The sequence below is a fragment of the Anser cygnoides genome, chromosome 3 (genome assembly GCF_040182565.1).
Source record: "Anser cygnoides isolate HZ-2024a breed goose chromosome 3, Taihu_goose_T2T_genome, whole genome shotgun sequence".
NCBI classification, from domain to species: domain Eukaryota; kingdom Metazoa; phylum Chordata; class Aves; order Anseriformes; family Anatidae; genus Anser; species Anser cygnoides.
Genome location: NC_089875.1, coordinates 24,486,040 through 24,498,048, shown reverse-complemented (window position 1 = coordinate 24,498,048; position 12,009 = coordinate 24,486,040). Strand labels below are relative to the sequence as shown.

General features: G+C 38.2%; 1 protein-coding gene across 1 annotated transcript in view; it reads right to left on the bottom strand.

Annotated features, from left to right (window-relative positions):
• Positions 1–12,009, bottom strand: part of CNIH3 (cornichon family AMPA receptor auxiliary protein 3) — a 50,531-nt gene that overhangs the window by 24,084 nt on the left and 14,438 nt on the right. Inside the window, exon 2 of the mRNA XM_048057704.2 lies at positions 1,936–2,004. Within this exon, the coding sequence (XP_047913661.1) occupies positions 1,936–2,004 (69 nt within the window). The remainder of the gene's footprint in view (positions 1–1,935; positions 2,005–12,009) is intronic.

The window sequence follows — 12,009 nt, the reverse complement described above, 5'->3', positions numbered from 1 at the left end:
TTTAAGGGTCAAGGGCCCTTTTCCAAGGCAACAAGATAGTAAGGAAGGGAGGAAATTGTGGGAACCAAGTTCAGTCAGTCACACTAATTTATGAGAGCATGTGAAAATGTAGGAATGTTTATTCCAGCAGGGTTATCTGATGGAGGACTTCTAAGGTGGGAGATAATTACAAGAAACAGAACACTAATTGGTAGGCTAAAAAGCCACTTCCAGGAAGGATGAACCTTGCAGCTGATAAGATTGTGAACAAAGGGACCCTGGACTGGGAGGGTACAGAAACTGCAGAACTCTGTAAACCCATGTGAGGTGTGCAGGGGGAAAGGGGAACAGGAGGAACAACAAGGGGGAAATAGGCAGTAAAGGGTATAAAAGGGCAAGTCACCTGTAAAACGGGGCTGGTCATTACACTTGTCTGACTGAGCCCTGTGCCTTAAAGGAATGTGCCCATGAATGACCATGCATAGGGTAAGAGGAAAAGATACTTGGCCACAGATATAAGAAATACCTGATCATTATAAAAGTCTTCCTTTTATATCACTATAACAGGCAAAACCAAGTTTACTGTGCACAATAAATAAATAAATAAATAAATAAATGAAAAATCTGAGCTCATTGCTTAAATTATCACAGGAGGTTTCATACAAGATAGATAAAACATTGCAACTGATCACAGAATACCTTGTTGTGTTTTACTGGAAATGTCAGGATTAACTTTATGATTACCCACTAACATGATTAAAACAGGGATTATAAGCATTAACTTTCTCATTCTGGAGACCAGTTCCATTACCATTCTAAACTAAAAGGAAATTATCTCCATGAAGCATCTTACAAATTTTAGGAAAAGAATAAATGACTGGAATCTGGTACATATAAATACACAATTCTTGTGTGCAGTTCTCAAGATGGGAAGTAAAACCAAATAAAGTGAATTTAAAACCAGATTACTTCCATTGAAGTCCCCTATAGGATTTCATGGACATAATTTCTTTCTTTAGCTCTTTTTTTTTTTTTTTGCTTTTGTTTTAGTAAACAGTAAACAAGTCATCATCTTTGAAAATTTATGTAAAGACTACACTTCAAATCAGTGGTCTAAATGGTACCATAAATCTTCTGCTGAGTTACGAAACAAGGTTAAATGGCAACTACTGAATATGGTATCATGTCATTTGTTGTTAACTCAATAGCTCAATACATTTAATCTCTACAAATCCAGCACCTCTTGAAAGCATTATAATTCGCATTGAGATGATGGGGCCAATATGTGCTCTCAGTTATGGTGGTACAAATCTGATGCGTGTTTAACTGTGGTTAGCTAAATCACTCTAGATTACAGCTTTCATTGAAATAAGAATTTTCATATGCTTAAATCTGGGTTGCATTTTGGTTCACTAGGTACAACTGAGCTTACAGTCGTATGGTGATATTTCACCTTTCCCATAGCAGATGCAACAAAGTGTGTTATTTACTGTTCAAGCACAGGAAAATTTAGGGCCCTGATAGGGTACAGGGAGATCTAGGATCTAGGAATGCACCTCTTATCAAATCCCTTCAAAGCTTTTGACTGGTCAATATGGACAGTATTGGAGAAGAACATTAACCCATACTTGAAAGCAGAGAAAGCAAATGATTTTAAAAAGGAAAAGTGGTGCCACAGAATCAAAAAAAAAAAAAAAGCTTTAGCATCACATTATATATCCTTCAATTTTTGAACTTCCAAATATTTTTTTTTCTGCCTTCGTCAGCAAAAAGGAAAGCTATTAGCATAAAAAGCATCTGTTTTCCTAAAACTAGCCCAATAAATCAATTTTCCAAACTACAACTGTCTTAACAACAGGCTTTACATTCCCTTCCACACTCACACTTTCACTGATAGCTCAGTGCACCTACCCATCTTTAGTAGCTGTTGCTTAGCACATCATTGGTTGTACTTACTGCATGGACTGGGTTGCATTGATCTATAGGGCTTTTGAAGTCTGTCCGTAGCTCATCAAAGGCAATTATCTGAAAAACAAATTTTTCAAACATTGTAATGAATGTTAATACAAATGCTAGAGTCTAGTTAGATGTGTTGCCTCCCTTCCTTCCATTTCCTGAGAAAATTAGGGAACCTAACTTCCTAATACACTCCTTTCAGAAACAGTTAAAACAAAACATGGGATACTTCTAAATATGAAACCTGGAATCCGTTAATCCTTCTGTCTTTCTGTAAAAACACATCTGTAGCCCTTTCAGCATTGTTGTTTTCCAAGTTTCTTCCTTCCCATCAGCTGGAATTCTTTCTCGAACTTTCAGAGGATGTAAAACTATTTCACAAATACATCTCCAGGCTTGATGGAAATCGTCACTAGCTGCCTAATACACAGAGATGCATCAGATGCACTGCTCCAGGTTTAATGCATGCACAACAGATTCTTTTTTAAAAGTTATTAAACCTACTTCAGATATTAATTCAGAATTAAGCTGCTATTTGTTTTCAAGTGTACTCCTCAAAAGGTAAATTACTCTAGAGCAAAACATGCCTTTCCTAAATTCCAGCGGGTCTTAGAACATTTGCCTCAGATATCATTAACGGAGACAGATCTTTTGCTCAGGTCCTTTAGTTTCATTCATCAGCTGATGGATTTAGATACACTGGTAATTACTGCCTGCTTTTAAAGCACAGCAGATAAAATTGCCCATAAAAATAATAAAGTTTGATGATGTTTTCTTGGAAATAAAACAGCCGTAATATCTCTCAGCATATTTCATTCAAAGATCTCAAAGCGTGTTCTTAACTTCATTTTATGTTTGTATTCTAGCAATACCTTTGATTCTGATGGCTTCACTCAAGGAATGAAAGCTCATTGTGATAGGGACCACATAAACACACAATGAAAGTGATTCCTCATCAGACAATTTACAACCCAGGAAAGTATATGTACCCAATAAAAATATGAGGGGAGCACAAGGTAGTAGTCGGGTAATTAGTATATGAGTGCAACAGCCATTCTGTGACGTATTACAGCATACCTGCTGCCTCGCTGTTCAAACAATAACCAAGTCGGTATCAACACAGACCTGCTGTATAGTTAAAACACATTCATTTTACAGGTATGAAATGCATACAAAACAGGAAGTCTAAAAATGATTCAGCTAATAATCTGCTGAGAGATTTGAGGATAAAACCTAGAGCTTCAATCCACAAATGTAACCACTACTCTGCATCGCACTCTACTGCTGCATTCATCATGCTGAAGCACATTTAAAATCAAGAGTGTGGCATTTTCTAAGAGCACACTACAAAATTCAATTTATTCAACCATGACAAGTCAAAGTGCCAGAATAAACCAATGGAACTATAAAGACATGATTAGAAGTGAAGTGTTTCTCCCCATGGATGCAGTATCTCCACAAGTTAGGGATTAGGTCTGCAATGAGCTGTTTAGACAAAGGTGAAAGAGCAAATAACAGATTGTGAGAGGGTTACAGTACAACTGTGAGGGATAAGGTCGGGAATAAGGGAATAAGGAATGGGTCAATTGTTAAGAGGGTAAAGACCATGCAAGTCAAACACATGGTTGTGTTCATAATTGGATATCAATGTCAGCACTGGCTGCATCAATATAAAGGAAGAAGGATGTTCTTGTAACAGGTAAGAGAGCTGACTCTGTTCACTGATTTACCTTGGGATCCTGCGCATCTCCCTTAAATTCTCTTTGTCTAACTGCACCAGTACTTACAGATGTGGCTTAAAGATAGAAAACTGTTAGGAGCTTTGAGTGACAACTTTTTTTTAATAATGTACAATAATAGCAGGTGTTACAAACAGAGAAACGAGCTGAAATTTCCTTGAAATAAAAATAATAATAAAAAAATGAGTGAATTTGATGTGCTATTCCTTTTGGTAGTCAGTAACAGCAATAAGGAGTTTGAGACAATAATGAAACAACAGCCAGTATGGAGCCAGCTCATGACATAGTGAAGACTGGTATGAGACAATAACTTGGAGAACTGGAAATTTTGGAATCATGAGAAGGACCCTATTCCACGGGAAGACCAGGAAAGCCTTTAAAGATTCACCGAACACAAACGTTTGAGGATAACACTGGAACACATTTAGATGGAGAAGAATTAGGTCACCTTGAAAAACTGAACCATTAAGGTAGGGCTCTGTTGAGCCAGCTAATGCAGCTAAGAGAAGCCTTGGAGAAATCCTAAACAACAGTTTCGAAAAGAGATTAGCCTCAAATATACTACACATTTAGATTTCCTCCTCTCTCTCTTTCCCCATCCTTCTCTCCCCCAGCATCCCCAGCTCTGTAGACAAAAATAACCTACTCTTTATTTCATAGAATATCTTGAGTTGGAAGGGACCCACAAAGATCATCAAGTCCAACTTCTGGCTCCACATAGGACCACCCAAATATCAGACAATATGTCTGAGAGCATTGTCCAAATGCTTCTTGAATTCTGTCAGGCTCATTGCCATGACTGCTTCCCTGGGGAGCCTGTTCCAGTGCCCAACCACCCTCTCAGTGAAGAACTTTTTCCTAACATCCAGCCTCAATCTCCCCTGTTGCAGCTTCATGCCCTTATTTGCTACCAAGCAGTTAATTTTGTGTTGTGTTTGTGTTGTTTGTTGTTGATGGCATAATATCTAGGTGCACTGAAATGAATCTGAAACAATTAAGCACATTGTTTTCATGGAAACAGCGGATCTAAATACAATAGTCTCACAGGCATCCTCTTGGGATGACTACCAGTTACAACAATTTTAAGATAGATTTCTGTTACACTGCAAGAAATAGACTGAGGACTTGTATCAAACACACAGGATGGGAGGAAAGTTCCTTCAGCAAAAGTTTCAGCATCTCTCTGGAAGGAGGTGACAGAAATAAATCCTCACCAACTCTTAATATTTCATCTCAATAAAGGTTCCATAATAGCTTGCATTTTGTTAAATCCAAAGGACTGGAAATCCAGTGCTTACATGAAAATATCTCCTTCCATTCATGAGAAAGTGAATTTCTGTTTCTCAGTAGCAGTGAAAAGCTTGGACGTGTAATATTATGAAGGCTCCAACTAGAATGAATATAAAGAAACTCCCCAGTTTTTTTGTTGGTGGTGGTTGGTTGGGTTTTTCAATTTCCCTCTTGTGCTGGAATTCTAAAAGTGGAGATAAGACATGATGGAAACAAAGCTGTAGAGTATTAAGATTGGTGGTTGCTCACTGTACAGTACTGAGCAACAACTGAGCAAAAAACAGTATTGTATTACTGCAGATAAGGGTGGGCTGTGCTGCTGAGTGCTTTACATAATCTGTGAGGAAACGTCTTCCTCTTTCAATTGTAACTAACCTTGTGTAGCAGTTTAATGCTCTAGGGAATTGTGTGGCTGGAGTTGCCATTTTTTCTTACAGAGAAAAACAAAAACAAAAAGTATACTATTAAGTATTTCACAGTGCTTTCACAGGAAGTGCAGATTTTTGGCCATACTCCAAAGAAACAATCTGCTGTCCACTTACATTTCCTCTGGATACAGTATAGCTACCTGCTTCCCATACATCAGCCCATCAGAGATGCTGAATGCTCTGGAACAGCATTCAAGTGTGTTCAAGGTCCATTTCACTCCAGAAAACGTCACTCATCGGTATCTTTACAGAACAGTTCATTCCAAGGCAAACAATGTAAGAGGTCCCAGTCAGGGACAGCCAATCATTAAGCCTTTGTAAATAAATGCATTTTATAAACCATTCAGCATCTTTTTGTTATCCAAACTAATTTGATCCAGTGTGGCAATAAAGACTGCAAAACATACATACATGTGGACATCAGTGACCCCATCTCTCCAAAGGCCAGACAACGAGCAGACTGTTCCAAAGAAAAATGACTAGCCTCTAGTCACAGTTCTAAGCAGAAAGCCAAATGGATAGCACTTCAGAAACACATACCAGGGACTGATATCACACAAAAGAGAAATTTACTTATATTAGTAAATAGTAATGTTGTACACAGCTTGCTAGAAAGAGAGTAAGGACCATTTGATTTTTTTTATTTTTATTTTTTGGATGGATGGCTGGTTGGTTTTGTTTTTTTCCCCCTTGGGGTTCCTAAATAAAACAACCCCCCCAAACTGGTTATCTGTTTATTTGCAGACCTACATCACATAACAAATTGTATCATGTTTACCAACAGTTTTTATCATTACTGTAAAAAGGGGACAAGGATTGAATGAGCAATGGATGCTGATTTACCTTTTGACTTGTATAATTTTCTCTATGATCCCACACTTCAAAACATCACAGGAAGTTTGTTCTACCACTGCCTAGCTGCACTTCTTTCTGTTGATAGAAATGTACTTGTGGGTGTTACCCAGCTAATAGAACCAAAGGTTAATAAAATTAATGGTCGCATTCTCTGGTGATTCACACCATCTGGAAATCTCATAGCTACAAGTGTAAATCAACAAGGAGTTTGCCCAGTTTAAGTACACACTCAACAGATGAGATTGTGATGACATCGTATGTTTCAGTATACCTACAACTGCAGTGATATTTATAAAAATGTGCCTCCATTACTTGCACTCTCTGTTCTCATCTCTCCAGACAACAGTTTTGAACGATGAAGTACTCACATACAATTGAACCTGAATTTTGTTATCTTTCTATATTTATACACACGTCAGACTGAAAATGTTCACCTATTAATGGCAGGAATGGATTTATGACCTCTCAATTTGAAATCACTGAGCTCTTACAGAAATACATTTTAATTTAGAATGCAATATTTGGGGCTAGTGGGTAGGGTTGCTGTGTGTTTCAATTCAGTGACAGCAAAGAAGTGGGAAATTATTGCTTATTGGTATCTTAGAAAAGTTAAAATAAAACAGAACTTGATGACAACCACTCTAACCACAGAACAGAACAGTAACACTTAACATATGCTTCCTTGCTACCACCCTGCCAATCCTATCCTGAAGAAACTGTCTTTAATGGCTTATTCAAATCGTTTGTCTACCCCTCTGCTCTGCTTTCACAGCACCCATACAGGCAGTTCCCAGGCTGTCTGTGAGTCAGCACATGGACAGCAAACAGACAGGTTTAGGAGCATGCTGTGCTTATATTCACTTCATGCCTGCCCATCAACTGCTGTACAGACATATTTACTGTGTTGAACCTTAATCATGTTTAAACTAAAACTATGTTGGTACAAGCTGGGTGAGCTACTTTGTTGGATTTTGTTGACCAAAAGCAGCAACAGACAAAATGTATGAGTGTCAGACAGTTAACAATTCAGAAAGAGATGAAATTGTCACTGTCTTGATCTCATGGAGCATGGGAGACCATAGGGAGATGCACAGAGTGGTAACATTGACAAAGTTATAAACAGAGAGAACAATGCTTGCCACCCAATTCTTATCATGACATTAAATGAATCTGAACAAGAATTTCAGCTTTTTGGCAAGCGTCAGAATTGCATTGTGTTCAGGTTCACAAGTTCAGTCTATGACCCACCGGAAGAGCACAGAATTATTCACCATTCATACAGTTTTACCTATAGTAAACTCTATTTCAGCAAGCCAGACACTAAAGCATATTGACTTTAAAATGCTGGAGTTGTGCAGTGTTACACATTAGAAAGCTGTTCTCATACATTCCCTCCAGTAGACATCTTTTTGGGAGTCAGAAGATCTACAATAAATCAACAGTTCTTTGCAAACAAAAATTTCAATATACTGGATATCCAAAACATATTATAGCACAGGTTAACTAATTACTAGTTACACACTCAGGGGCTGGGGAGCATACAGCTGCATGTGACAATGAATATCAGTATAATATAAACAGTTTAGAGAACAAACTGCAGGACTGGAGGATTTAAGGCAGCAGAAAGTAAAACATAACCTAGTTTGACCAAGACATGGAAGTCAGAAACCACACAAACTTCCAGGGAAATGTTTTAGGCCTATTTTAATCTCCTATTTCATAAAGAAAGAGCATCTATCAATGATCTTGCACAGTTGCATTTTATTAACTAGCACAAGCAACGGGATCCTCATTTTTAGTAAAAAGATGTCTAAGTGTATATATCTGAGTTTTCAAAATTACATATTTTCTCACGGTCAGAAGAACAAGCGTTTCCAATATTTCCAATAAACTAATCCTCAAAGAAATTCCAGATGTAAGACAAAAAGAAAAATCTTGTTCCAAAATTACATATTTGCTTTGAAATTTATTTTGGTTTTAGAAAGAATAGATTATATGGCATAGTTCAATTTTCTATTGTATTTATTTTAAAGCAAGCACACTACTTAGTAGAGACTGAAATCTTTTATCTTATTTTCTAGATCAACGTATCTTGTTTGTACTACACTGAAACAGCAATGATTGTAAATATTATTAATTTATTACTACTTAATTCTCAAAACAGAATCCAGGAAAAAGTACTGGAGTGGACATCCTGGGCCATCAAGTTCAACCCCCTACTTCTGCAGACACCACAATAAAATACAAGTGATAAATACACCAATTTTATTTTAAAAACAGGGAGGAGGCATATGGTTTCCTACTTCACTGTTCCTTTTGGAAGACCATTTCCAAATCTGCTGTGAAAGCTGGGAACCTTCTCCTAAATTAAATTTGTTCACAAATAACACAAACAGTTGCCAAGACTGCTTCATTACAACAGCTACTTAGTAAAATGAGAAAGTTTTATTTTTGAAGGAACTTACATCAAAACTGGCATGATTCCAAAGACACTGCTCTTCAATTCAGGAGAAAACTCCATCCCAGCTCATGCTAGCTGACATTCATACAAACCCACTCATATGCATGCAAATCTTGTGCATTACAGTACTTGCACAAGAATAAGAATTAATAACAGAGCTAAGTGACATTGGCACTGTATCTCTACTTCAAGTTTCTCCTTAAATGAATGAATTAACTCTTGGATACCTGGAGCTTTTTGTCCTGACACCTGCCTGATAGAAACTAAATCTAATCAATCGCTTTTTTTTGGATAAGTCAAAACCTCTTTCTTGACAAATTTCCGTAAGAGCCTTTATACAAAAGTTACATGTCTAATTATCCCCGTATTATTAACCCCTCACTTCTAAGAGCAATGATAAGAAGGAAGGTCCTTATGAACAACAGAAAAGGGCCATGAACTGTGTGGTAGCACAATAACAAGTGGCAGAGAAATTAAAAATGTTGAAATAAAGTTCCTTTTTCAGGCTTCACATGGCTATCCAGTAGGCTAAGCACTCTCTGGGTGAAGGGACATCCCACTCTCCCATTGCTGATGTAAGCAGGGACTGACTCCAAAAATAACTGTGTGTCTATGGCTGAATCCCAAGAGGAAGAGGTGTCCCTAACAGAGAAGCACAGCAGGAATTTAATCTGAAGATGCCTCATAAGGCAGAGAAATCCACCTTGCAAGTCAGTCTGTGGCAAAAAAAAGACAAGAAAAGCTGCTCATTGATACACATATGACTGCATCTTAGAATCATAGAATCATACAGGTTTGATTCTCTAGAGGTCCTAGAAAAAGACCTCTAGGATCAAGTCCAACCACTAACCTAGCACTGCCAGGTCTACCACTAAACCATGCCTCTTAGCACTGCATCTACATGTCGTTTGAATACTACCAGGGATGGTGACTCAGCTACTTCCCTGGGCAGCCTGTTCCAATGTCTCACAACCCCTTCAGTGAAGAAATTTTTCCTGATATCCAACCTAAACCTCCCCTGGAGCATCTTGAGGCCATTTCCTCCAGTCCTATCACTTGTTGCTTGGGAGAAGAGACCAACCCCCGACTTGATACAACCTCCTTTCAGGTAGTTGTAGAGAGCAATGGGGTCTCCCCTGAGCCTCCTTCTCTCCAGGCTAAATAACCCCGGTTCCCTCAGCCACTCCTCATAAGACTTGTTCTTGAGACCCTTCACCAGCTTCGTAGCCCTTCTCTGAGCATGCTCCAGGGCCTCGATGTCCTTCTTGTAATGAGGGGACCAGAACTGAACACAGATCTCGAGGTGCAGCCTCACCAGAGCCAAATACAGGAGGACAATCACCTCCCTGGTCCTGTTGCCCACACTATTTCTGAAACAAGCCAGGATGCTGTTGGCCTTCTTGGCCACCTGGGCACACTGCCGGCTCATGTTCAGGCGAGCATCAATCAGCACCCCCAGATCCTTTTCCTCTGCACAGCTTTCCAGCCACTCTGCCCCAAGCCTGTAGTGCTGCATGGGGTTGGTGTGCCCCAAGTGCACAACCCAGTACTTAGCCCTGTTAAAGGTCATACAGTTGGTCTCGGCCCATCGGTCCAGCCTATCCAGATCCCTCTGCAGAGCCCTCCTGCCCTTGAGCAGATCAACACTCCTGCCCAACTTGGTGTTGATTTTAACAGCTTTAGTTTGATTAGAAACTGCTTGAGCGGAGAGACCTGATGCAGCCCTGCTTTCTATTCCTTCATCAAAACCACATTGCAGGAATTTATATATGGCAGGTGCAGGAACAGTCTCAAAAGTCAGTGTAGCTTTTGAATTAGTAACAGAATTGAATACACCATTTAGAAATTGGAAAGAGTTTTATATTGACATATAACACCACTGCTATTTATGGACGTCGGTATCCCTTATTTAAGGATAAAGACACCCAAAGATATGCTGAAGTATGATTCTTTAGACAGCAGCTCAGATTCAGGAGAACAGGGAAAGCCCCACAGGCCCAATGCCTATGCTATTTGTACTTCAGAGTTTGTACTTCAGACAAGGAATCTAGTAATGAAGTTAATAAATATTGCCTTCCTAGTTTGTAGAACAAGCTTTCAGAGTACAGCTTTAGCTGCCAGTGACAGGCACAAACAACGCATCACCTGTGTCTTTTTGTAGTAGGCAGAATTCTACAAAATCTGTGTAAGTTTAAACATGTACACCTTTAAAATGTACTGGATAAATTCAGAAAAAAAATTGTTAAGCTTAGATATTACTAATGTTGTAATTTTACATGGATATATTATTCAAATAGGTGATATATAACTCCACATTGCATGTTAGTACCAAAGAATAAACCTTTAATACTTGCTTATCCATGACAACCTTTCCTTTATTTGACTGTTTTTAACTGCTTATCTCTGAAGCACAGCAAGAGCTCTCATATTTGTAACAGCACTTCCCCATTAGCCAGATGGGCATTTCAGTCAAAGTCTCAATATTATCTCATATGATTTAGTTCCCTGCCATTCTCTGTATGATCTCAGCTACAAACCCACCTGCTATTTTAAGTCGCCATATTGGCACACATCTGCATCTTAATTTTATTTAAAGTGAGTCTTATATCTCTCTGGAAGTTGCAATTACATAATCAATGAAGCAAGGACAGGACATAAAGCAAAATAACTTGTAGTGATCTTTGCATTGTCAAGTATAATTTTAGTGGAAACCACCTTCCTGACTTTCAGTTATTATGAAGAGCTCTTCTCACCTTCAATAGAGAGTGACAGAATGCAGCTTCTTAAAATGATTATTCAAAATTGTGTGAACGGATGGGTAACGTGCCTCAAAAGTCAAATAATTTTATCTTTTTTTTTCCTTCATATTTTATTCTTTGCTTGTTAAAGAATTTGCTTGCTTTATTCTTTTCTTGTTTCTTTTGTTAAATATCAATATCTTTAAAAAAAAATAAAAGCTCAAGTCTTCGTTTTCATTGTATCTGCCCATGTAGCTCAGTAGCTTCCCAGACCACTCCACCTGAAATGTTGGTTTTGATGAGAATCTTAATGCTCCAGCCAAGCAAAGTGCAGAGAGGAAAGTGAGATGAAAGGCAATCCTTTCTTCCTATACCTCTCCCCAAAAGTATTTATTTTTCTGAATGTTACACTTATTGATTCACCACATTTATCAGTAAAAATAAATGATAATAATAATCCTTTGCAGTTATAAATCTTCCTGCAAGGCGGTGAAGGCCTTAACAAATGCTAGGAAAGTATCATTTCCATTTTTAATACAAGGGGAAAAATGAAACTTGGAAGT